Source organism: Oncorhynchus nerka, linkage group LG2 (assembly GCF_034236695.1).
Source record: "Oncorhynchus nerka isolate Pitt River linkage group LG2, Oner_Uvic_2.0, whole genome shotgun sequence".
Taxonomy (NCBI): Eukaryota; Metazoa; Chordata; class Actinopteri; order Salmoniformes; family Salmonidae; genus Oncorhynchus; species Oncorhynchus nerka.
This window is the reverse complement of record NC_088397.1, coordinates 83,945,611-83,972,752: the sequence shown is the minus strand read 5'-3', so window position 1 is coordinate 83,972,752 and position 27,142 is coordinate 83,945,611. Positions and strand designations below refer to the sequence as shown.

The 27,142-nt window shown below is 41.1% G+C and overlaps 1 protein-coding gene across 3 annotated transcripts in view; it reads left to right on the top strand.

Annotated features, from left to right (window-relative positions):
* The window catches only part of LOC115123446 (copine-9-like), an 87,788-nt gene that overhangs the window by 5,843 nt on the left and 54,803 nt on the right, over positions 1-27,142 (top strand). For all 3 annotated transcript variants that reach the window (XM_065003921.1, XM_065003926.1, XM_065003915.1), the window contains one exon: positions 21,587-21,650. In XM_065003921.1, the coding sequence (XP_064859993.1) occupies positions 21,587-21,650 (64 nt within the window). The remainder of the gene's footprint in view (positions 1-21,586; positions 21,651-27,142) is intronic.

Genomic DNA, 27,142 nt, shown 5'->3' with positions numbered 1-27,142 from the left:
CATTATCAGACCTAGATAAATCATATTCCTATCCTATCACTGTCTGTCCCACTTGGCTCGTCTATCTTGGCCATGTCATTTATCTTCATGTGAGCCTGGTGGGGAATTTCCCAATGCAGGATACTTGTCAATAAGGCTTCGCTGCTCTTGGATTACAGTGCTGTATGTCACCATGTTTAGTGGGAAATAGTAAATAGGCAGGTAGCCTAGCGGTTAAGAGCGTTGGGCCAGTAACCGAGAGGTCGCTGCTTTGAATCCTCTAGGCAACCATGTGAAAAATCTGTTGATGTCGCTCTGGATTAGAGCTTCTGCTAAACTACGTAAATGTACATTTTGACTGCATGGTGCCTTTTGACTGCATTGTGCTGACTGAAAGAGTGCTTTTTGTGAGTGTTGTGTGTGTGTTGTGTGACTTGATGGGCATGTTTCTATGGCAACTGAGAGAGCATAATTTCTCCATCTGTTTCTATCACCAAAATTTCAATGGGGATGAACTGTTTCATCTTCTACATTCTGTTCTGTAAAATGACATCAGAGATGATCTGCTTCCAGATCTCAGGTAAAGGGACAAAAAGTGCCCAGTGGCATTCAAAGGCTGGGGACTATAGGGGAGCCCACCACCACTGCCATATACAGTGGTTTGCGAAAGTATTCACCCCCCTTGGCATTTTTCCTATTTTGTTGCCTTACAAACTGGAATTACAATTGATTTTTGGGTGGTTTGTATCATTTGATTTACACAACATGCCTACCACTTTGAAGATGCAAAATATTTTTTATTGTGAAACAAACAAGAAATAAGACAAAAAAATTTACTTGAGCGTGCATAAATATTCACCCCCCCCAAAGTCAAAACTTTGTAGAGCTACCTTTTGCTGCAATTACAGCTGCAAGTCTCTTGGGGTATCAATCAATCAATCAATCAAATGTATTTATAAAGCCCTTCTTACATCAGCTGCTGTCACAAAATGCTGTACAGAAACCCAGCCTAAAACCCCAAACAGCAAGTAATGCAGGTGTAGAAGCACGGTGGCAAGGAAAAACTACATAGATAGGCCGGAACCTAGGAAGAAACCTAGAGAGGAACCAGGCTCTGAGGGGTGGCCAGTCCTCTTCTGGCTGTGCCGGGTGGAGATTATAACAGAACATGGCCAAGATGTTTAAATGTTCATAAATGACCAGCATGGTCAAATAATAATAATCAGTGGTTGTAGAGGGTGCAACTGATCAGCACCTCAGGAGTAAATGTCAGTTGGCTTTTCATAGCCGATCATTCAGAGTATCTCTACCGCACCTGCTGGTCTGGGACAAGGTAGCACATCCGGTGAACAGGTCAGGGTTCCATTGCCGCAGGCAGAGCATTTGAAACATGTTGTTTATAGCTGTAGCCTGTAATCCTATTTTCCCTAACCTTAAACTCAAACCCCTAACCCTAGCTACTAAACCTAACCACTAACCCCTAACCCTAGCTACTAAACCTAACCACTAACCCCTAACGCTAGCTACTAAACCTAACCACTAACCCCTAACCCTAGCTACTAAACCTAACCACTAACCCTAGCTACTAAACCTAACCACTAACCCCTAACCCTAGCTACTAAACCTAACCACTAACCCCTAACCCTAGCTACTAAACCTAACCACTAACCCCTAACCCTAGCTACTAAACCTAACCCCTAACCCTAGCTACTAAACCTAACCACTAACCCCTAACCCTAGCTACTAAACCTAACCACTAACCCCTAACCCTAGCTACTAAACCTAACCACTAACCCCTAACCCTAGCTACTAAACCTAACCACTAACCCTAGCTACTAAACCTAACCACTAACCCCTAACCCTAGCTACTAAACCTAACCACTAACCCCTAACCCTAGCTACTAAACCTAACCACTAACCCCTAACCCTAGCTACTAAACCTAACCACTAACCCCTAACCCTAGCTACTAAACCTAACCACTAACCCCTAACCCTAGCTACTAAACCTAACCACTAACCCCTAACCCTAGCTACTAAACCTAACCACTAACCCCTAACCCTAGCTACTAAACCTAACCACTAACCCCTAACCCTAGCTACTAAACCTAACCACTAACCCCTAACCCTAGCTACTAAACCTAACCACTAACCCCTAACCCTAGCTACTAAACCTAACCACTAACCCCTAACCCTAGCTACTAAACCTAACCCCTAACCCTAGCTACTAAACCTAACCCCTAACCCTAGCTACTAAACCTAACCACTAACCCCTAACCCTAGCTACTAAACCTAAGCACTAACCCCTAACCCTAGCTACTAAACCTAACCACTAACTTCTGGTCTCCACAAGGATAGTAAACATACACACACACACCATCTTCCAGTGTCTATTTAAATTATTTAACAGGCCTCTAACCTACATAAGAGCAGATGGCTGGAATCAATTTAATTTATTTAAACTCATTCTGGTTTTTAATGACATGACACCCTATTAAAGAGAGGCTTCCCTCTCGCTACACCTCCCTACTCTGCCTTGTATACACACACACACACACACACACACACACACACACACACGTTTGTTTTACTGTGAGGACCAAACAAACAATTCCCATTCAAAATCATATTTTCCCAAACCCTTAACCTAACCTTAACCTTAACCCTTAACCTTAACCCCAAACCTTAACCTTAACCTTAGCCCTTAACCTTAGCCCCTAACCCTAAACCTAACCCATAACCCTAGTTCTAAACCTAACCCCAAAGCCTAAAATAGCTTTTTTCCTTGTGAGGACTGGCGAAATGTCCCCACTTGTCTGAATTTTCCTTGTTTCACATCCTCACAAGGATAGGAAACACACACACACACACACACGCACACACACACACACACACAAGCAAACCATCTTCCAGTGTCCATTTTCATTATTTAGCAGATAGCTGCCTCTGACCTACATAAAAACAGAAGGCTGGAAATTGAATCCATTTTTTTCCATCCTTAATCTATTTCCACCCATTGTGGTTTTGAATGACACCATATAGAAGAAAGGCTTACCTCTCGCCACATCTTCCCACATTAGACATTTAAATAGGTTAGAATATTATAATAAGGCATCAAGGTTGTGTTTGTGGTTGCTCTGTACACTGGAGTCCGTCTGAAGTTCCCTCCTCCTCTCCCAGATTTTATTTAAAGTCTCAGGGAAGAGGGAGTTTTAAAGCCCTTCCGCTGTATAGTAATTTACTTCCCATTGGGAATCTGGGAAAACATTGGGGAATTCTATTAACTGACAACAAAAGGCAAGGCTGCATGCTCCATAAAACCACAACCGTCAAACACAAGCTTATGCCAGTGTCTTGCTAGCTTCCCCACGGCACCAAAGTCCATTATCAAAACCTTCACAATCGCATCTGAACTTAATTTAAAGTTCATTTGAAGAAATATCCCAAACACCCACTCTCTTTCTCTCTCTCGCTCTCTCTCTCTCTCTCTCTCTCACACACACACACACACACCCTTTATTAACGTTGTGCTTAATTAGCAATAAAAGGTCTTGCTTCAGATGTACATCTCTTCTATTGGCAGTCCATCTGATGAAATATTTAAAAGCCATATGCAGAGCGACGCTCAATGTCCCTCTGTGGACTCCCACCCAGCTTTCGTTCCACTCAGTACAGTACAGAAAACTGGCATGGCCTCAGAGCTTTGATCAATCCAATACTCACCAACCCACCAGTTAACAGACCCCACATCTCTTTCTCTCTGCTCGCTTGCTCCGTGGCCCCTTATTGTAAGTCTATGGCTTATGATGGCCCTACCTCCGCACGTTCAACATCAACTCTTTGTTTCCACGGGATTCTGATAAACTCATTTCAGTTTGTGTGAGTCTTGATTGTAATCTAAATACAAAAAAAGACATTTCAAAGCATGAAATGTGAGCCTTTGAAGTATCGAGTGAGTTTTTTGGCATTGCGGCAGGTTGGGGGGTTTTGATCTGACAGGCAGCGTCTCTGCAACGTCTGTCTGTAGGCTATATGCTGATACTCTGAGTTTGTATTTATCTCCACACCTGGGTTCAAATACTACTTGAAATTTCTCAAATACTTTGAGTGCTTACTTTAGCCTGCCTGGAGTGCCAGGTAGGTGTGGCTCACACTCAATCAAGCCTAGCTAAAGTATTTGAATATTATTTCAAATTGTATGTGAACCCAGGTCTGTTCCACCCCCCCTGCTGGTACAGTGCATACACTGCACTGGTGAGTTGCCATGGAGAGGAGACTTTTGTTCCTGTGTGGGAGACTTTGGGTGGAGAAGTACATGAGTTGGAGCTGGTGCTGCTTTAAAACCTGTGGGCTGTTTGCTGTGTGTGGCAGGCAGACCTGGGTTCAAATAGTTCCTGACATCTTTCAAAGATCTTTCAGCATCAGCACAAGTCTGCTCGTGGTGCCAGATAGGCAGGGTTGACAAGTTTTCTGTCTATTCCAATGGTTGCATTGTGCCTGTCAAGCTCAATCAAGAACTACTAAAATATTTTCAAAGATTTCAAATAATACAGTATCAGTCAAAAGTGTGGACACACCTACTCATTCAACAGTTTCTCTTTAGTTTTACTATTTTCTACATTGTAGAATAATAGTGAAGACATCAAAACTATGGAAGAACACATATGGAATCATGAGGTAACCCAAAAAGTGTTAAACAAATCAAAATATACTTTATATTTTACATTCTTCAAAGTAACCACCCTCGCCTTAGCAATCTCACTAGGATAAAGACCTCCTCCATTCCTGTCATTATTGAAAGAGATCATGATACCTCACATCTCAAAATAGGGCTACTTAATGTTCGATCCCTTACTTCAAAGGCAATTATAGTCAATGAACTAATCACTGATCATAATCTTGATGTGATTGGCCTGACTGAAACATGGCTTAAGCCTGATGAATTTACTGTGTTAAATGAGGCCTCACCTCCTGGCTACACTAGTGACCTTATCCCCCATGCATCCCGCAAAGGGGGAGGTGTTGCTAACATTTACGATAGCAAATTTCAATTTACAAAAAAAAATATATGTTTTCGTCTTTTGAGCTTCTAGTCATGAAATCTATGCAGCCTACTCAATCACTTTTTATAGCTACTGTTTACAGGCCTCCTGGGCCATATACAGCGTTCCTCATTGAGTTCCCTGAATTCCTATCGGACCTTGTAGTCATAGCAGATAATATTCTAATCTTTGGTGACTTTAATATTCACATGGAAAAGTCCACAGACCCACTCCAAAAGGCTTTCGGAGCCATCATCGACTCAGTGGGTTTTGTCCAACATGTCTCTGGACCCACTCACTGTCACAGTCATACTCTGGACCTAGTTTTGTCCCATGGAATAAATGTTGTGGATCTTAATGTTTTTCCTCAAAATCCTGGACTATCGGACCACCATTTTATTACATTTGCAATTGCAACAAATAATCTGCTCAGACCCCAACCAAGGAACATCAAAAGTCGTGCTATAAATTCACAGACAACACAAAGATTCCTTGATGTCCTTCCAGATTCCCTCTGTCTACCCATGGACGCCAGAGGACAAAAATCAGTTAACCACCTAACTGAGGAACTCAATTTAGCCTTGCGCAATACCCTAGATGCAGTTGCACCCCTAAAAACTAAAAACATTTCTCATAAGAAACTAGCTCCCTGGTACACAGAAAATACCCGAGCTCTGAAGCAAGCTTCCAGAAAATTGGAACGGAAATGGCGCCACACCAAACTGGAAGTCTTCCGACTAGCTTGGAAAGACCGTACCGTGCATCATCATTTAATGGCATCAGACCGAGGCTCTGCATCTGTCCTCGTGCTCCTAGACCTTAGTGCTGCTTTTGATACCATCGATCACCACATTCTTTTGGAGAGATTGGAAACCCAAATTGGTCTACACAGACAAGTCCTGGCCTGGTTTAGATCTTATCTGTCAGAAAGATATCAGTTTGTCTCTGTGAATGGTTTGTCCTCTGACAAATCAACTGTAAATTTCGGTGTTCCTCAAGGTTCCGTTTTAGGACCACTATTGTTTTCACTATATATTTTACCTCTTGGGGATGTCATTCGAAAACATAATGTTAACATTCACTGCTATGCGGATGACACACAGCTGTACATTTCAATGAAACATGGTGAAGCCCCAAAATTGCCCTCGCTAGAAGCATGTGTTTCAGACATAAGGAAGTGGATGGCTGCAAACTTTCTACTTTTAAACTCGGACAAAACAGAGATGCTTGTTCTAGGTCCCAATAAACAAAGAGATATTCTGTTGAATCTGACAATTAATCTTAATGGTTGTACAGTCGTCTCAAATAAAACTGTGAAGGACCTCGGCGTTACTCTGGACCCTGATCTCTCTTTTGAAGAACATATCAAGACCATTTCAAGGACAGCTTTTTTCCATCTACGTAACATTGCAAAAATCTGAAACTTTCTGTCCAAAAATGATGCAGAAAAATGTATCCATGCTTTTGTCACTTCTAGGTTTGACTACTGCAATGCTCTACTTTCCGGCTACCCGGATAAAGCACTAAATAAACTTCAGTTAGTGCTAAATACGGCTGCTAGAATCCTGACTAGAAGCCCAAAATTGGATCATATTACTCCAGTGCTAGCCTCCCTACACTGGCTTCCTGTCAAAGCAAGGGCTGATATCAAGGTTTTACTGCTAACCTACAAAGCATTACATGGGCTTGCTCCTACCTATCTCTCTGATTTGGTCCTGCCGTACATACCTACACGTATGCTACGGTCACAAGACGCAGGCCTCCTAATTGTCCCTAGAATTTCTAAACAAACAGCTGGAGGCAGGGCTTTCTCCTATAGAGCTCCATTTTTATGGAACGGTCTGCCTACCCATTTCAGAGACGCAAACTCGGTCTTAACCTTTAAGTCTTTACTGAAGACTCATCTCTTCAGTGGGTCATATGATTGAGTGTAGTCTGGCCCAGGAATGGGAAGGTGAACGGAAAGGCTCTGGAGCAACGAACCGCCCTTGCTGTCTCTGCCTGGCCGGTTCCCCTCTTTCCAGTGCTTCACTTGAGTGGGTTGAGTCACTGATGTGATCTTCCTGTCTGGGTTGCCCCCCCCCCCCCCCCCTTGGGTTGTGCCGTGGCGGAGATCTTTGTGGGCTATACTCAGCCTTGTCTCAGGATGGTAAGTTGGTGGTTGAAAATATCCCTCTAGTGGTGTGGGGGCTGTGCTTTGGCAAAGTGGGTGGGGTTATATCCTTCCTGTTTGGCCCTGTCCGGGGGTGTCCTCGAATGGGGCCACAGTGTCTCCTGACCCCTCCTGTCTCAGCCTCCAGTATTTATGCTGCAGTAGTTTGTGTCGGGGGGCTAGGGTCAGTTTGTTATATCTGGAGTACTTCTCCTGTCCTATTCGGTGTCCTGTGTGAATTTAAGTGTGCTCTCTCTAATTCTCTCTTTCTCTCTTTCTTTCTCTCTCTCGGAGGACCTGAGCCTTTGGACCATGCCTCAGGCCTACTTGACATGATGACTCCTTGCTGTCCCCTTGCTGTCCCCAGCAAACTCTTCCCTAACCATCTCAATTGGCCAGAAGAGGACTGGCCATCCCACATAGCCTGGTTCATCTCTAGGTTTCTTCCTAGGTTTTGGCCTTTCTTGGGAGTTTTTCCTAGCCATCGTGCTCCTACACCTGCATTGCTTGCTGTTTGGGGTTTTAGGCTGGGTTTCTGTACAGCACTTTGAGATATCAGCTGATGTACGAAGGGCTATATAAATACATTTCATTTGATTTTGATTTGAATTGGGTTGAGATATGGTAATTGTGGGTGCCAGGTCATCTGAAGCAGCACTCAATCACTCTCCTTCTTGGTCAAATAGCCCTTTCACAGCCTGAAGGTGTGCTTTGGGTCATTGTCCTGTTGAAAAACAAATGATAGTCCCACTAAGTGCAAACCAGATGGGATGGCGTATCGCTGCAGAATGCTGTGGTAGTCATGCTGGCTAAGTGTGCCTGGAATTCAAAATAAATCAAAGACAATGTCACCAGCAAAGCACCATCACACCTCCTCCTCCATGCTTCACGGTGGGAACCACACATGCAGAGATCATCCGTTCACCTTCTCTGCGTCTCACAAAGACATGGAGGTTGGAACCAAAAATCTCACATTTAGACTCATCAGACCAAAGGACAGATTCCCACCGGTCTAATGTCCATTGCTCATGTTTCTCGGCCCAAGCAAGTCCCTTCTTATTATTGGTGTCTTTTAGTAGTGGTTTCTTTGCAGCAATTTGACCATAAAGGCCTGATTCACAGTCTCCCGAACAGTTGATGGTGAGATGTGTCCGTTATTGGAACTCTGTGAAGCATTTATTTGGGCTGCAATCTGAGGTGCAGTTCACTCTAATGAACTTATCCTCTGCAGCAGAGGTAACTCTGGGTCTTCCTTTCCTGTGGCGTTCCTTATGAGAGCCAGTTTCATCATAGCACTTGATGGTTTTTGAGACTGCACTTTCAAAGTTCTTGACCTGACACTTGAACCTCATGATGACCTTTTTATGCAGAGGTCTACCTCCTCATCTGCTTGATGCCTTTCTCTCCCTTGAAAAATTCAATCCAGTTTTTTTCCCTCTCATGTCTTCCTCCATTTAGTTAAGTATGAAATGCAAACCTTCTATACATCTGCTGAGATAGCAGGGAAACTGTACTACTTATCTGTTCGTTGGCAGTTTAGAGATATGGGAGGTGGTAGGTATTGTTTGCCACAATTATTACATATTTATACCATAACAGTACTTAATGACATTTTAGAAGACCAAATTATAGACCAAACCCTTCCATCTCTTGTCTCGCTCTCTCTCTGTCTCACTTACACACACACTTATTTTCCCATGTATTTATTTGAATGGGAGTCTATGCACAGGTCAGGATGGCACCGTGCCTCCCTTCCCACTATTTATTATTCTCCATATAATGAAATATCCCATGGCCAAGAGGATTGTTTCACGTTCCCCAAATAAATTAAATCGTAGCAAATGCCAATTTAAAAGAGGAACAACCTACCAACATTGTTTATTGAGATGTATGAGCTGTGGGCAGCTAGTTAAATTAAGAGGAACGTGACACCGATTAATTTGCCAACCATACTGATTCCTTCCACACGGTCCATCGCGTCCCAAGTGTCTGCTCTCCGCCCCAGCTCCCCTAGACGAAAACACTGGTCAAGTTAACCGCGCTTGTAACAACTTGACTTAAAGATTTCTGAATTGAATATTAAACTGTGTGTCTCTCAGTTGTCTGCCCTTCACCTTAACAAAAACACAGATGAAATTAACATCGCTTATAAGCACTTGGTATAACGACGTGGCGTAAAATATCTCAAAAACGTAATATTATACAGTGATAATTGGCATATTTCTCATTTGTCAGGTACACTCGATGGATGTTACTTTGTCCTTGTCCCCCCAACCCTTCCTTCATCCCTGTAAGTTTGCAGCACACACACACCGCTCTAAAATTACCCTATAATTACGTTCCGCTCCTCGAGCACCTCTTGCCCTGATAAGATTAAAGATTCAGATGAAAAACATAGGGCTGCTTCTATGTCCTCCCACTTCCCGCCCTCAATCTCATTCTCCCAGGCGTATCTCCATATCTAAAAATATTTGTTCACTGGTTTAATATTACCTCTTTCAATCCACCTCTCAAGGCTGTCACTCATACCAGGCCACAACAGACACAGTAACCACTGTACTGTACATCGATGAATTTGTTGTTGTCTCTCTCTCGGAAGAAGAAACCAGGCAGTGTTCTAGATGAAATTCGTTGGAAATCATGCAGCTGAAAGAATGCCCATTGGATTCAAGGGAAAGACAGGCACACTGAATATTTAGAATTTAGTAGAACATGCATAAGTTAAGAAAGGAAAATTTAACCAGGAAGCAAATATATTTTTTAAATGATGTCTAAATGATGTCTAAACCCTTAATCTTAATCTCAGGACACTAAATCCCTCAAGCAACAATCTCAGGACACTAAATCCCTCAAGCAACAATCTCAGGACACTAAATCCCTCAAGCAACAATCTCAGGATACTAAATCCCTCAAGCAACAATCTCAGGACACTAAATCCCTCAAGCAACAATCTCAGGACACTAAATCCCTCAAGCAACAATCTCAGGACACTAAATCCTTCAAGCAACAATCTCAGGACACTAAATCCCTCAAGCAAAAATCTCAGGACACAAAACCCTTCAACCGCCTTTTATATTTTTTCAATTCTATATTTTTTCCACTTTTATTTCCTATCGTGCCCCCTGCAAGGAGACTTTGTAGCATTTCAGAGGCCCGGGCTCTGCATAAACATTGAACATAATTTCCACTGTGGGGTGTTTGATCTTTGTCCAAATAGATAATTAGCTTGAAACGCCTTTAGCATGCCACCCACAGTCTCCTTGTCACCCTCATACCAAGAGGAGACGCTGAGAAACGTGGAAACTAACCAATTCTTCCAGGCTCGCTCCCTGTGTACTGGCATCAGTGACGAGAGGTCCTGGGGTTAGTTTTGTGAGCATTTTATCGGCTATAAGCTTTTTATAGCCCCATATCCACCCTCAGGATATCAGCATAATTTATTAACTGTCTGACTGGCTGGGACTAAGATGGCAGGGTAGAGATACTTTTGTCTAGACTCTCTGTCAGCCAAACTCAGGTGGACCACAGTCCGGACCCAGAACGGGGTCAGTAGTTGGTCCCAACAAAACAAATACAAATCATTTAGGAACTCAGTCAAGTTATGACCCTTGGTATGATCTAAACACATAATATTAAATATTTAAAAAATACATTAAAACTGCAACATTTTCTCTTTGCCCATGGCACAATGGCTAGAATTGCAGGAAATTAGTTTTAAACAGCAAAATGTTCTCTCGGCCTACAAGAGGGATGTGAACAGGTTGAACAGCTTAGGGTCACATGGGTTGAGAGGTGGGGTTTGTGACTACGCCGATAAATGACAATATCCATTAGGATCTTTTCCACATAGGAAATTTGTGTGACCAGACCTTTTCAAATAGTACTTGAGTACCCCTGCTCTATTTGGTGTTGTTGCTGTTGTCTTCCCAAGCCAGACAATGTATGGTGCTTCTCTTCCCTTGACTCAAAGATTCACTATGGCTTTTTAGATATGATAATGCCATGAAAATGTCTGTAAGGTGGATAATGCAGCTGAGGTAGATGATGAAGTTACAGCTCCAAATACTCCATCTACAAGTGGCTTATCATGCAAATGGGGTGCAAAAGTAGTGCTTCAAATGTTACTGGCAACGATACAAGCTGTAGTGCGTACCACTGTATACCTGCTAGGATGCTTTAGAGCAGCACGTCGTTGTTTGTGTTGGATTCAAGGGAAAGACAGGGACACACGGAGTATTTTGAATTTAGACAGACTTGAGTTTAATAGAGCATGTATTAGCTAAGAATGGAACATTTTACCCAGGAGATTAAAAAAAATGTTTGGGAATGATTTTTCACCTTGTCGGCTTGGGTATTCGAACCAGCGACCTTTCAATTACTGGCCCAACGCTCTAACCGCTATGTGGGTGGTGGGATGCTAGGAGACTCCCCGCCTGACGATTCCTAGTGCTCAGGAGGGGGAAGATAAGAAATGGGGGGAGTCTTTTATTTCAGTCATTCCGGTGGAATGAGGGCTTTGAGTGTATATTCTGACAAGAGCACATCCCAAGTGGGGGCCTGTCTCAAAGACGAGGTGAGTGAGGTATAATCAGAGAAACAGAGGAAAGAGAGAGAGAGAGAGAGAGGAGGGACTAAAAAAAGGTCAGCCAGAAAAGACTAAACTGAAAAAATAGAAATGCTGTTGGAGTTTTGAGCCTTTTATGCTAAGTGACTTGCCTCGTTTATCGCATTTCTCCCTCTCGTACCCTCAGGCTCTCATTCTCACCCACCTCAAGACAAAGTAGACCTGTTGCCAAGTAGAAAGACAAAGTAGACATGTTGCCAAGTGGAAAGCTCTTGATTACAGTGTGCAGCGTTCCACAGATAGCGCAGACATATGCTGCTGTTTTACTGTAGCTTTATATTTTGGCAGGAGCTTTGGCAAATATCTGTCGCTGAGCAAATGTGTTAGTATAAAATAATGTCATTTCCCACTTTATTTTTTTGCATACAATATAGCTCAGTATTTGTATTATTTCTTTGATAAAGTCTTCTCTTCTCATATTTATCAAGGTTGCCAATAATAATCGCCCCCATTGTATCTGGGAGAGTTTCACAGTGGTGGGCTGCTCTTTACCAGATTGCTGTTGGGGGAGAGAAAGAGGAGAGATGTTTATTTCAGGTAATTGGAGTGAATTAAGGGACAAAACACAGAGGAGGCACAGACAATACTTTTTATTGAATCTCTTTTCTAGGTGATTTTCTTTCGTGTCTTCCATTTTTCTCTCTCCCTCCTGTTCTGTAATTGATCTTCCCCTTCTCCCCTTTATGATCTCTCTCACCTCTCTCTCTCACTCTTCCTCTTTCGATCTCTCTCACTTCTCTCTCTCACTCTTCCTCTTTCTATCTCCCTCCCCTCTCTGTCTCTCACTCTTCCTCTTTTTATCTACTTCCCCTCTGTCTCTCACTCTTCCTCTTTCTATCTCCCTCCCCTCTCTGTCTCTCACTCTTCCTCTTTTTATCTACTTCCCCTCTGTCTCTCACTCTTTCTCTTTCTATCTCCCTCCCCTCTCTGTCTCACTCTTCCTCTTTCTATTTCCCTCCCCTCTCTGTCTCACTCTTCCTCTTTCTATCTCCCTCCCCTCTCTGTCTCACTCTTCCTCTTTCTATCTCCCTCCCCTCTCGGTCTCACTCTTCCTCTTTCTATCTCCCTCCCCTCTCGGTCTCACTCTTCCTCTTTCTATCTCCCTCCCCTCTCGGTCTCACTCTTCCTCTTTCTATCTCCCTCCCCTCTCTGTCTCACTCTTCCTCTTTCTATCTCCCTCCCCTCTCGGTCTCACTCTTCCTCTTTCTATCTCCCTCCCCTCTCTGTCTTTCACTCTTCCCTGTTCTATCTCTCCTCTTTGTATTCCTCCCTCTTTCTCCTCTTTCTGTCTCTCTCCCTGTCCCCCACTCCCCCCATCTAGTCCCCCTCCCTCTCTCTGGTGAACATGTTTTTCATCAGAAGGCCGGGTAATTGAATGAGCTGCTCCTGCTGTCACTCACCCTGTCGCCCTGTCATTCCCATCAGCGGGTGGTGGGCGGGCGAGGGACGGGGGTGGTGTGGTGAGGGGCTGGGGGTGTAGAGCAGGGGCCAAGCTTGTCACACCACCAGCATCCCCCTCCTTGTAATCAAAATGAACATTCGCCTCCCTGTGCAGTGGCCCCATGAGAGACCCTATTTCGGGGCTATCTCCTCTCTCCCTCCTCCATCCCTTCCATTCCTCCACTTCGCTCCCCACCTGCTCTTTCCGTCATGCCCATGACCGATCTCTCTGTTGTGGAGAGTAGGCAACTGAGTAGACCTGTGGCACAGGTAAAATTGCAAAGAGCTCCTCTCCTGTGTTATACCTATGTCCCTGCGAAAGACCACAAACAGTTTTTTTTATTGTTGTTTCGTCTGATTTCCAACGTTCCGGGACTACTTTGAGTGGAGCCCTTTTCTAGTCAAAGTCAGGTGATTGGGGAAGCGGTGTCTGAGTTATCAAGATCAAAGAAATGAATGCTTTTATCGCTCTTACTCAGTGCTGTGGGTGACGAATTGAAGGTTATTGTTCAGAAAGTTCTACAGTGCAGAAGTATGTAACTGTTGATTCATTACACAGCAGGTTGACAAAGATAGTGCCCGACAGTAGTTTGAAAAAGATACTGGCTACAGCATCCATATAAGGAAGTCCTTCAGTTGTCAGACTAAACTGCTTCAGTTGTCAGTCATGTTCGTGTGATGTTAATGTAGTGTGCACCTCATTATTTTATTCAAAGTTTTTGTGAAAAGAGACCTATATTGTGACACCTTTGAGTGATGTATAGCTGACGTTTTTGACAAATGTGTTCTTGACATAGACATGCAGCTAACTCACACAGTGATTAATTACGCAATAAAAGCAAATAGCAGCTCATAATTCAAACGTCTATCCCCTACCTTAATACACCCTAAACCAAGTCCTACACTCATCTTGACTAGCCATACCTTAACAGTAACACAGACTCCTAGAGGTGAGGTGATGCATGTGAGTTGTGATGAGCTCACATTATAGCCTTTCTATAAACAGTATATCCCAAGCACAAACCTGAAGGAAGCTTGGTCTCGATGGTCCTTTCCGGATCTGGCTATTATTACCAATGACATGTCGCCATGGCAACAACTTATCCACAGGAGTGAGGGGTCATGGACGTGGCAACACTTCCTCAGACTACCTGTCACTAGGCACTACCCACTCTTGGGATGTGAAGAGGGAGGACTGGCCTGAATAGATCAAATGTTGTATATATCATAGACTGTTAGTGTAGCTAGTAACCTGCCGTGTCTTTGAAAACCAGGCTAGATCACAATGTGCTGGCATTGATCTTCTGAGTGTCCGGACTTGAATAATATTGCTAGGTGGTTTTTAATCTACAGGTCAAACTAAACACACTCAAACCAAAATGAAATTGCTTTACTTGTTGTATTCAGACCTGTTCACATCAGTCTCGGTGTGAAAAACCATGACAAGTTTGCTAACAAAACCCCAACTTTGCCCCAAATGATGACTGTTATTTAAAAAGATGAAGATATTTTGATGAAATGAAGTGTAATAATACCCCATAATGCGAAGTGGAATTATGTTTTTAGAAATGTTTACAAATTAATTAAAAATGAAAAGCTGAAATGTCTTGAGTCAATAAGTATTCAACCACTTTGCTACGCCAAGCCTAAATAAATTCAGAACTTAAAATGTGCTTAATAAGTCACATAATAAGTTGGACTCACTCTGTATGCACTAATAGTGCTTAACATGATGTTTGAATGACTACCTCATCTCTGTACTCCACACATACAATTATCTGTAAGGTCCTTCAGTCGAGCAGTGCATTTCAAACACAGATTCAACCATAAAGACCAGGGAGGTTTTCCGATGCATCGCAAAGAAGGCCACCTACAGTATTGGTAGATACAAGCGTCCTTACTAAATCAGTTTCCAGAGAGGAAGGAAACTGCTCATGGATTTCACCATGAGGCCAATGGTGACTTTAAAACAGTTCCAGAGTTTAATGGCTGTGATGGGAGAAAACTGAGGATGGATCAACAACATTGCAGTTACTCCACAATACTAACCTGGGGCTGCAGGGTAGCCTAGTGGTTAGAGCGTTGGACTAGTAACCGGAAGGTTGCAAGTTCAAACCCCCCTACCTGACAAATCTGTCGTTCTGAAAATAAGAATTTATTTTAACTGACTTGCCTCATTAAATAAAGGTAAAATAAAAATAATACAATAAAAAAAGGGACAGAGTGAAAAGAAGGAAGCCTGTACAGAATACAAATATTCCAAAACATGCATCCTGTTTGCAAAAAGGCACTAAAGTAAAAATGCAAAAAATCTGGCAAAGAAATCAACTTCATGTCCTGAATACAAAGCGTTATGTTTGGGGCAAAGCGTTATGTTTGGGGCAAATGCTTGAAAATATGAAGAGCGCTCTTCATATCTATGTGTATGCTAGTCATCTGCAAGGACTAGGGAGTTTTTTAGGATAAAAATAAATAGAATTGAGAACAGGCGAAATCCAAGATGAAAACCTTGTTCAGTCTGCTTTCCAACAGACACTGGTAGACAGATTCACCTTTCAGCCAAGTTGGTCAAATATACACTGGATTTACTTACCAAGATGAAATTGAATGTTCCTGAATAGCCTAGTTACAGTTTTTACTTCAAATATATGGCAAGAGTTGAAAATGTCTGTCTAGCAATGATTAACTACCAACTTGACGTAGCCTGAAGAATTCTTTAAAGAATAATTAGCAAATATTGTACAATCCAGGTGTACAAGTCCCAGAAAGACTCACAGCTGTAATCGCTGCTAAAGGTGATTCTACTTATGGAACCAAGATATAATAACGTTAAATTTTTCATGATAAAAAAAAAATGTTAGACCTTTTCTTCCACTTTGACATGACAGAGTATTTTGTGTAGATCGTTGACAAGAAAATGACATTTGAATCCCATCTTGTAACACAACAAAATGTGTAATAAGTCAAGGGGTGTGAATCATTTCTGAAGGCACTGTATAGTATGTTTAAGATGAAAGTCTAGTTTTGTATATTCTTTTTGATGAATCCTGTTAGCTACTTCTATTCTATTGATAACATTTCTAAATGTGTTTAATCAATGGTCATAGATATTGGATGCCTATTTGTAATGAATGATTTCTCTTCAACTCCCGCTGGCTCTAGTCTTTCCATAGAGGACTTAGGGACATGCCACCATAAACTGAGAATCAAAAGCAAAAACCTAGACAAAGACATACATGTATATCGTCTTTGGATTCTCACTTCTGAAATAAGGTTTGCTTTGTTACAAAAGTTTAGTTGCTAATTGTTGACCTCAAACGTTGGCTTGAGTGATGCCTGTATGGTTCATACACATTTCTGGACAATACTCTGTCCATGTACAGTAAGGCCCCCCTTTTGGCTCAACAGAAGCCCCAGAGGCAAAGGTTATGTATAGCCTCTAACTTTGTATTCTCCCCCTGTTTAGATGATTGATGGATGATCAGACCCTACAATCTGTTTCATGTATTAGTTAATGGGCCTGTATTGATTGTGTTGGAGATGATCTAGTCTACAATCAAGTTCTGGATTATAATGGTTGCAATCGTTCTGTCATGTAAGGACAGGGAATAGTGTAAATTAACTGGTATTATACAACAGTGACAGTCAGGGGTCCCGCCAATGTGCTGTAGCCCAGCTATTTTAACTAAGTGCCTGCTGACAGGGTGGGGAACCCCACTGTAAAGCTGTGGAGGATGAATAAAATACATAACATTAATCTACACAGCAGGTTTAGCAATGTGACTCTGTGTGTGTGTGTGTGTGTGTGTGTGTGTGTGTGTGTGTGTGTGTGTGTGTAGGAGAGAGGGGAACCTCAGCAGGCAGTGGTGGATATTTTTTGGGGGGATTCCTCATGTCTTATTCATTGTTAGGAAGAATTATAGTCCAAATTGGATGTTTGGTAATGTATTTATGGAAGATAATATGAATCCTATCAAAATGGCCAATTTGGGTGCCAATTTGGGTGCAATCAAATTATATCTCAACAAAATGATGTTTCAGGAATGCTAATCTTATCGGTTTCTATCTACAGAAACGATTTCAGAACAATCTGAGATGGTTGGTGACATGCTAAAATGACATGACGTATTGACTTCACTCATATTGATCATCTCTATTACCTGCTGTGCTGTAGTTCCACAATATATCCCTGAGATCAAACCAGGGCCGCAACTTTACATTTTTGTCCCCCCCCCAGTTTTATAATTGGAATGTGATACAAAACGAGGCAGCTGTGTGCTTTAGGACCATGCGGATGCCTCTGAGTGGTCAGGCAGTCTGTTTGGAGTGTTTATCCGACTGGATTTTTTTGTGTTTATAAAGTTATGTCCACCATATTTTTTAATCCAAAGTTGCGCCTCTGGATGAAACCATTTTCACAAGGCATCAATAGAGACATCCAGCCCTTCAGGTAGTGTTTGAATTGGGCCTGGGGGTGAGAGACTGGCTATGTCTTGATTCTCATCCTTTTTCCAGAAGTGTGCACTTGCAATGGTGGAAAAATCCCACTAGCCAATACTTAAACCATTCCTAAGATTTTTAAATCCATAACAGGGAGTGAGTGTTCAAGTGCACACTTCAGGAGAGGGGTGGAGAATTGGGACGTGTTGAATGTCAAAGGAAGGCCTCATGTTAATATGCTACATGTGGAAGTCATTAGAAGTCGAGACGTAAGGCAGCTCATATATCATCAACATTAGGGCTTCTTGTAAACGAGGAAGGATGGAAGGAGGCAAAAATTATTTTTTTAAATAACAGAGGAAGGAAAAAATCACGTCAATTAATTATGGTTTGGATGGCTGCTGTCTGAGTTTTTATCTGCCTCATCTCAATGCCGGTGTGACTGTACTTACAAGGAGGTGGAGGAGGTCGAGGTTGTGTGTGTGTGTTTGTTTGTTTGTGCATGTGTGTGTATGTGTGGGTTTGTGCTTATACGTGCGTACGTGTGTGTTTAACAGAACCAAGGGTGTTAGGGTGTCTTTCCTGACAGCAACTAAATCTGAGTGTGCCCTTGTGAAGTAATCAGGCTGTCACAGTGGCTTAGCAGAGAATACAGAAGACCTGGAATGCTGGGTAGAGATGTTTCAAGGGCTTTGTAAACATTGTGGACAGCCTTGTAAAGAGGCTGTCAACCCGACAGGTGTGTGTGTGTGTGTGTGGCAAGGGTGTTTACGACAACACCCTTAGATCTCACAGCAAGCATGTTAATCATCCTATCTCTTAGAGGATGTATAATGCAATGTCAAGTGGATGGAGCAAATCATTCATCGTCTGTCAACTTGTTCTGATTCTGAATGTTGTGTCAACCATTGTTACTTCACAATCTCATGGAAGCAGATTCATACCAATATAAATATCAATCAATCAAATCAAATCAAATGTATTTATATACATCAGCAGATGTCACAAAGTGCAATACAGAAACCCAGCCTAAAACCCCAAACAGCAAGCAATGAAGATGTAGAAGCGCGGTGGCGCTGAAAAACTCCCTAGAAAGACACGAATCTAGAAAGAAACCTAGAGAGGAACCAGGTTAAGAGGGGTGGCCAGTCCTCTTCTGGCTGTGCCGGGTGGAGATTATAAGAGTACATGGCCATTAAGGCCAGATTGTTCTTCAAGATGTTCAAACGTTCATAGATGACCAGCAGGGTCAAATAATAATCACAGTGGTTGTAGAGTGTGCCAGAGGTCAGTACCTCAGGAGTAAATATCAGTTGGCTTTTCATAGCCGAGCATTCAAAGGTTGAGACAGCAGGTAGAGAGAGAGAGTCAAAAACAGCAGGTAGAGAGAGAGAGTCAAAAACAGCAGGTAGAGAGAGAGAGAGAGTCAAAAACAGCAGGTAGAGAGAGAGAGAGGCAAAAACAGCAGGTAGAGAGAGAGAGAGAGAGAGTCAAAAACAGCAGGTAGAGAGAGAGAGAGAGAGAGAGTCAAAAACAGCAGGTAGAGAGAGAGAGAGTCAAAAACAGCAGGTCCGGCACAAGGTAGTACGTCTGGTGAGCAGGTCAGGATTCCATAGCCGCAGGCAGAAGACTGTAGCAGCAGCACGACCAGGTGGACCGAGACATGGTCCTAAGGCTCAGGTCCTCTGGGAGGGGAGGGAGAGAGAGAATTAGAGAAATCATATTTAAATTCACTCAGGACACCAAATAAGACACGAGAATTACACAAGCTATAACAGACTGACCCTAGCCCCCCGGCATATAGACTATTGCTGCATAGATACTGGAGGCTGAGATGGGGGGATCGGGGGACACTGTGGCCCAATCCGACGAGGGATATCAACCAACTTACTACCCTAAGACAAGGCTGAGTATAGCCCACAAAGATCTCCTCCACCGCACGAGCCAGAGGGGGCGCAGAACCGGGCAGGAAGATCACATCAGTGACTCAACACACTCAAGTGAAACACCTCTTAGGGACAGCATGACTCAGCCCCCGCAATACTGTCAGAGGCAGAGAATCCCAATGGAGAGAGGGGAACCGGCTAGGCAGAGACAGCAAGGGCGGTTCGTCGATCCAGTGCCTTGCCGTTCACCTTCGCACCCCTGGGTCCAACTACACTCAATCATAGGACCTACTGAAGAGATGAGTCTTCAGTTTGCTTTGAAATTCTAGGGACAATAAGGAGGCCTGCGTCTTGTGACCATACGTACGTGTAGATATGTACGGCAGGATCAACTCAGAGCGATAGGTAGGAGCAAACCCATGTAATGCTTTGTAGGTTAGCAGTAAAACCTTAAAATCAGCCCTAGCCTTAACAGGAAGCCAGAGGCTAGTAATTGAGTAACATGATAAAACTGTTTGGTTATAGTCAAGATTCTAGCAGCTGTGTTTAGCACTAACTGAAGTGTATTTAGTGCTTTATCCTGGTAGCTGGAGAGTAGAGCATTGCAGTAGTATAATCTAGTAGTGACAAAAGTATGAGTTAGTTTTTTTGCATCGTTTTTCGACAAAAGGTTTCTGATATTTGCAATGTTACGAAAATGGAAAAAGCTGTCCTTGAAATATTCTTGATATATTCGTCAAAAGAGAGATCAGGGTCCAGAGTAAAGCAGAGGTCCTTCGCAGTTTTATTTGAGACGACTGAACAACCTTAAAGATTGTCATATCCAACAGCAGATCTCATTGTTTCTTGGGACCTAGAACTAGCATCTGTTCTGTCTGAGTTTAAAAATAAAACATCTGCCGCCATCCACTTCCTTATGTCTGAAACGCAGGCTTCCATGGTAGGTAATTTTGGTGCTTCACCATGTTTCATCGAAATGTACAGCTGTGTCCCATCCGCATAGCAGTTGACATTGTGTTTCCGGATGACATTACCAAGAGGTAGAATATATAGTGAAAACAATAGTGGTCCTGAAACAAATCCTTGAGGAACAAACCATCCACGGAGACAAACTGATATCTTGCAGAGCCTTGGTCTGGCGCCATTAAAAGGTCAAACATTGTGAATTGTTTTTCTATATAAATGATCTTCTTGGGAAGCGAAACCTGATGCTTCTAATCCTCTCTCTGTCATTGACACACGTCTAATGAAACTATTCCCAAACCATGGCTCACAACAAATTGATCAATAGCGGTACCAGAAATGTAAAAGCTGCCCCCTTGTTAAATAGGGATTCCCCTCTTAACACCAGCCCATCCAGCCTCCATTTTTCAATCTAATGTCATTATAATTCCCTGATCACCTCATACATCATTTGATAGAAACTCCGATAGGCCCTAAAAATAATTGGTCTGCTTGGATTGAATGGTAACCCCTCATCTATTTTCTATGATTGCGTCCCATATTGCACCCTATTCCCTATTTATGGGCTCTGGTAAAAAGTAGTGTACTATATAGGGAATAAGGTGCCATTGGGGATGCAGAACATGTGTGAAGGAGGAGAAGAATCTCCCTGGACTTGCCCAGGTCTGTTTATATGAAAGATAATTTAGTCATCCCAAAATCTGATCTGAGGTCAGGCTTCTTCCACTGGGTGTATTATGTGGTGTGCTAATGTGGAGTGATGGGCTGTTTTCTGACCTGTTGATTTGGAGTCTGAAGGTGCGGTAGTAAAGGTATCAGGATTGACCATTTAGACCACAACTGTTAGCATATGGTGCGTGTCCATATCTATTTCAATCGAGGTCTCTACCTTCCATACCATGTACACATGATTGCGTACAGAGAGGCACACTAATAGATCCATTCCACATGCATTTACAATAGCTAATTATGTACACAAATCACCCACACAGGACCCGAAACCAGTACGTATAATTTTTTTGTATTTCTTTCTTTCCTCTTCCTGAACTGTCTCTCTCTCCAGTGGGATCCCAGGGAAGAAGTGTGGGAACATCATATTCACCGCTGAGGAACTGAGTAACTGCAGGGTCAGTAAAACACACGTCGTTTAGTTTATCTCTGGTTATCACACACACACACACACATTTTGTTCTCAGTGGTGTAAAGTACTTGAGAAGTACTTAAGTAAAAATACTTTAAAGTACTACTTAAGTCGTTTTTTAGGGTATCTGTATTTTACTTTACTATTTCTATTTTTGATACTTTAATTTTTACTTCACTACATTCCTAAAGAAAATAATGTACTTTTTACTCCATACATTTTCCTTGACACCCAAAAGAAATCGTTACATTTTGACTGCTTAGCAGGACAGCAAAATGGTCCAATTCACTTACTTATCAAGTGAACATCCCTGGTCATTCCTACTGCCTCTGATCTGACAGACTCATTAAACACAAATGCTTTGTTTATAAATAATGTCTGAGTGTTGGTGTGCCACTGGCTATCCGTACATTAAAATAACATGAAAATGGTGCCTTCTGATTTGCTTAATGTAAGGAATATGAAACGATTTATAATTGTACTTTTACTTTTGATACTTAAGTATATTTCAGACCAAATACTTTTAGACTTTTACTTTTAGACTTTTACTTTTTTTTTAAGTAGTATTTTACTGGGTGACTTTCACTTTTACTAGCCATTTCCTACGAAGGTTTCTTTGCTTTTATTCAAGTATGACAGTTGGGTACTTTTTTCAAAACTGTTTGTTCTTCTATCCTCGTGGGAACATAAAATTGATTTCCATTCAAAATCCTATTTCCACTAAGCCCTGAACCTAACACTAACCCTAACCTTAATACCTAATCTAAACCTAAACTTGACTCTTAACTCCTAACCCTAACCACTAAACCCTTACCCTAATTCTAACCCTAAACCTAATCCCAAAATTTAAAATAGTCTTCATGGGGATGTGGGAAATGTTGCCACGAGGGAGATTTTTCCTTGTTTTACTATCCTTGCGGGGATTTTAGGTTCCCACAAGGATAGAAGAATTAACACATACACACACAATGATTTGAGATGGAAATAATAAAAACATAAACAAACATATCTCTACTAGGTCATATCTCTACTAGGTCATATCTCTACTAGATCATATCTCTACTAGGTCATATCTATACTAGGTCATATCTATACTAGGTCATATCTCTACTAGGTCATATCTCTACTAGGTCATATCTCTACTAGGTCATATCTATACTAGGTCATATCTCTACTAGGTCATATCTATACTAGGTCATATCTCTACTAGATCATATCTCTACTAGGTCATATCTCTACTAGGTCATATCTCTACTAGGTCATATCTCTACTAGGTCATATCTATACTAGGTCATATCTCTACTAGGTCATATCTCTACTAGGTCATATCTCTACTAGGTCATATCTATACTAGGTCATATCTCTACTAGGTCATATCTATACTAGGTCATATCTATACTAGGTCATATCTCTACTAGATCATATCTCTACTAGATCATATCTATACTAGGTCATATCTCTACTAGGTCATATCTATACTAGGTCATATCTCTACTAGGTCATATCTATACTAGGTCATATCTCTACTAGGTCATATCTATACTAGGTCATATCTCTACTAGATCATATCTCTACTAGGTCATATCTCTACTAGATCATATCTATACTAGGTCATATCTATACTAGGTCATATCTCTACTAGGTCATATCTCTACTAGGTCCATATCTCTACTAGGTCATATCTCTACTAGGTCATATCTCTACTAGGTCATATCTCTACTAGATCATATCTCTACTAGGTCATATCTCTACTAGGTCATATCTCTACTAGGTCATATCTCTACTAGATCATATCTCTACTAGGTCATATCTATACTAGGTCATATCTATACTAGGTCATATCTCTACTAGGTCATATCTCTACTAGGTCATATCTCTACTAGGTCATATCTCTACTAGGTCATATCTCTACTAGGTCATATCTCTACTAGGTCATATCTATACTAGGTCATATCTATACTAGGTCATATCTCTACTAGGTCATATCTCTACTAGGTCATATCTATCATATCTCTACTAGGTCATATCTCTACTAGGTCATATCTCTACTAGGTCATATCTCTACTAGGTCATATCTCTACTATCTATCTCTACTAGGTCATATCTATACTAGGTCATATCTATACTAGGTCATATCTCTACTAGGTCATATCTCTACTAGGTCATATCTCTACTAGGTCATATCTATACTAGGTCATATCTCTACTAGGTCATATCTCTACTAGGTCATATCTCTACTAGGTCATCTCTACTAGGTCATATCTATACTAGGTCATATCTCTACTAGGTCATATCTATACTAGGTCATATCTCTACTAGGTCATATCTATACTAGGTCATATCTATACTAGGTCATATCTCTACTAGATCATATCTCTACTAGATCATATCTATACTAGGTCATATCTCTACTAGGTCATATCTATACTAGGTCATATCTCTACTAGGTCATATCTATACTAGGTCATATCTCTACTAGGTCATATCTATACTAGGTCATATCTCTACTAGATCATATCTCTACTAGGTCATATCTCTACTAGATCATATCTATACTAGGTCATATCTCTACTAGGTATATCTCTACTAGGTCATATCTCTACTAGGTCATATCTCTACTAGATCATATCTCTACTAGGTCATATCTCTACTAGGTCATATCTCTACTAGGTCATATCTCTACTAGATCATATCTCTACTAGGTCATATCTATACTAGGTCATATCTCTACTAGGTCATATCTCTACTAGGTCATATCTATACTAGGTCATATCTCTACTAGGTCATATCTATACTAGGTCATATCTCTACTAGGTCATATCTCTACTAGGTCATATCTCTACTAGGTCATATCTCTACTAGGTCATATCTCTACTAGGTCATATCTCTACTAGGTCATATCTCTACTAGATCATATCTACTAGGTCATATCTCTATACTAGGTCATATCTCTACTAGGTCATATCTCTACTAGGTCATATCTCTACTAGGTCATATCTATACTAGGTCATATCTCTACTAGGTCATATCTATACTAGGTCATATCTCTACTAGGTCATATCTCTACTAGGTCATATCTCTACTAGGTCATATCTCTACTAGGTCATATCTCTACTAGGTCATATCTCTACTAGGTCATATCTCTACTAGGTCATATCTCTACTAGGTCATATCTCTACTAGGTCATATCTCTACTAGGTCATATCTCTACTAGGTCATATCTCTACTAGGTCATATCTATACTAGGTCATATCTCTACTAGGTCATATCTCTACTAGGTCATATCTCTACTAGGTCATCTCTACTAGGTCATATCTATACTAGGTCTATCTCTACTAGGTCATATCTATACTAGGTCATATCTCTACTAGGTCATATCTATACTAGGTCATATCTCTACTAGGTCATATCTATACTAGGTCATATCTCTACTAGATCATATCTCTACTAGGTCATATCTCTACTAGGTCATATCTCTACTAGGTCATATCTCTACTAGGTCATATCTCTACTAGGTCATATCTCTACTAGGTCATATCTCTACTAGGTCATATCTCTACTAGGTCATATCTATACTAGGTCATATCTCTACTAGGTCATATCTATACTAGGTCATATCTCTACTAGGTCATATCTCTACTAGGTCATATCTCTACTAGATCATATCTCTACTAGGTCATATCTCTACTAGATCATATCTCTACTAGGTCATATCTATACTAGGTCATATCTATACTAGGTCATATCTCTACTAGGTCCATATCTCTACTAGGTCATATCTCTACTAGGTCATATCTCTACTAGGTCATATCTCTACTAGATCATATCTCTACTAGGTCATATCTCTACTAGGTCATATCTCTACTAGGTCATATCTCTACTAGGTCATATCTCTACTAGATCATATCTCTACTAGGTCATATCTATACTAGGTCATATCTATACTAGGTCATATCTCTACTAGGTCATATCTCTACTAGGTCATATCTCTACTAGGTCATATCTATACTAGGTCATATCTCTACTAGGTCATATCTATACTAGGTCATATCTCTACTAGATCATATCTCTACTAGGTCATATCTCTACTAGGTCATATCTCTACTAGGTCATATCTCTACTAGGTCATATCTCTACTAGGTCATATCTCTACTAGATCATATCTCTACTAGGTCATATCTCTACTAGGTCATATCTCTACTAGGTCATATCTATACTAGATCATATCTCTACTAGGTCATATCTCTACTAGGTCATATCTCTACTAGGTCATATCTCTACTTTAGTCTAGGTCATACTGTATCTTTACTTTAGCCTAGGTCACAACTCTATTTTAGGCTAGGTCCTATCTCTACTTTAGTCTAGGTGATATATCTACTAGGTCACAACTCTATTTTAGACTAGGTCATATCTCTACTTTAGACTAGGTGATATATCTACTAGGTCATATCTCTACTTTAGACTAGGTGATATATCTACTAGGTCACAACTCTATTTTAGGCTAGGTCATATCTCCACTTTAGACTAGATCATATTTCTACTTTAGTCTAGGTCATACTGTATCTTTACTTTAGCCTAGGTCACAACTCTATTATATCAAATCTGTCTCTCTATCATATCTGTACTAGATCATATCTATACAAAGTCATATCTGTACTAGATCATATCTCTACTAGATCATATCTATACAAATACATATCTGTACTAGATCATATCTCTACTAGATCATATCTATACTAGGTCATATCTCTACTAGATCATATCTATACTAGGTCATATCTCTACTAGATCACATCTATACTAGGTCACATCTCTACTAGATCATATCTCTACTCGGTCATATCTCTACTGGGTCATATCTATACTAAGACATATCTGTACTAGATCATATCTCTACTTGGTCATATCTCTACTTGATCATATCTCTACTAGATCATATCTATACTAGTCATATCTATACTAGATCATATTTCTGCTAGATCATATCTATACTAGGTCATATCTATACTAGGTCATATCTCTACTAGGTCATATCTATACTAGATCATATCTCTACTAGGTCATATCTCTACTAGGTCATATCTCTACTAGGTCATATCTCTACTTTAGTCTAGGTCATACTGTATCTTTACTTTAGCCTAGGTCACAACTCTATTTTAGGCTAGGTCCTATCTCTACTTTAGTCTAGGTGATATATCTACTAGGTCACAACTCTATTTTAGACTAGGTCATATCTCTACTTTAGACTAGGTGATATATCTACTAGGTCATATCTCTACTTTAGACTAGGTGATATATCTACTAGGTCACAACTCTATTTTAGGCTAGGTCATATCTCCACTTTAGACTAGATCATATTTCTACTTTAGTCTAGGTCATACTGTATCTTTACTTTAGCCTAGGTCACAACTCTATTATATCAAATCTGTACTCGATCATATCTGTACTAGATCATATCTATACAAAGTCATATCTGTA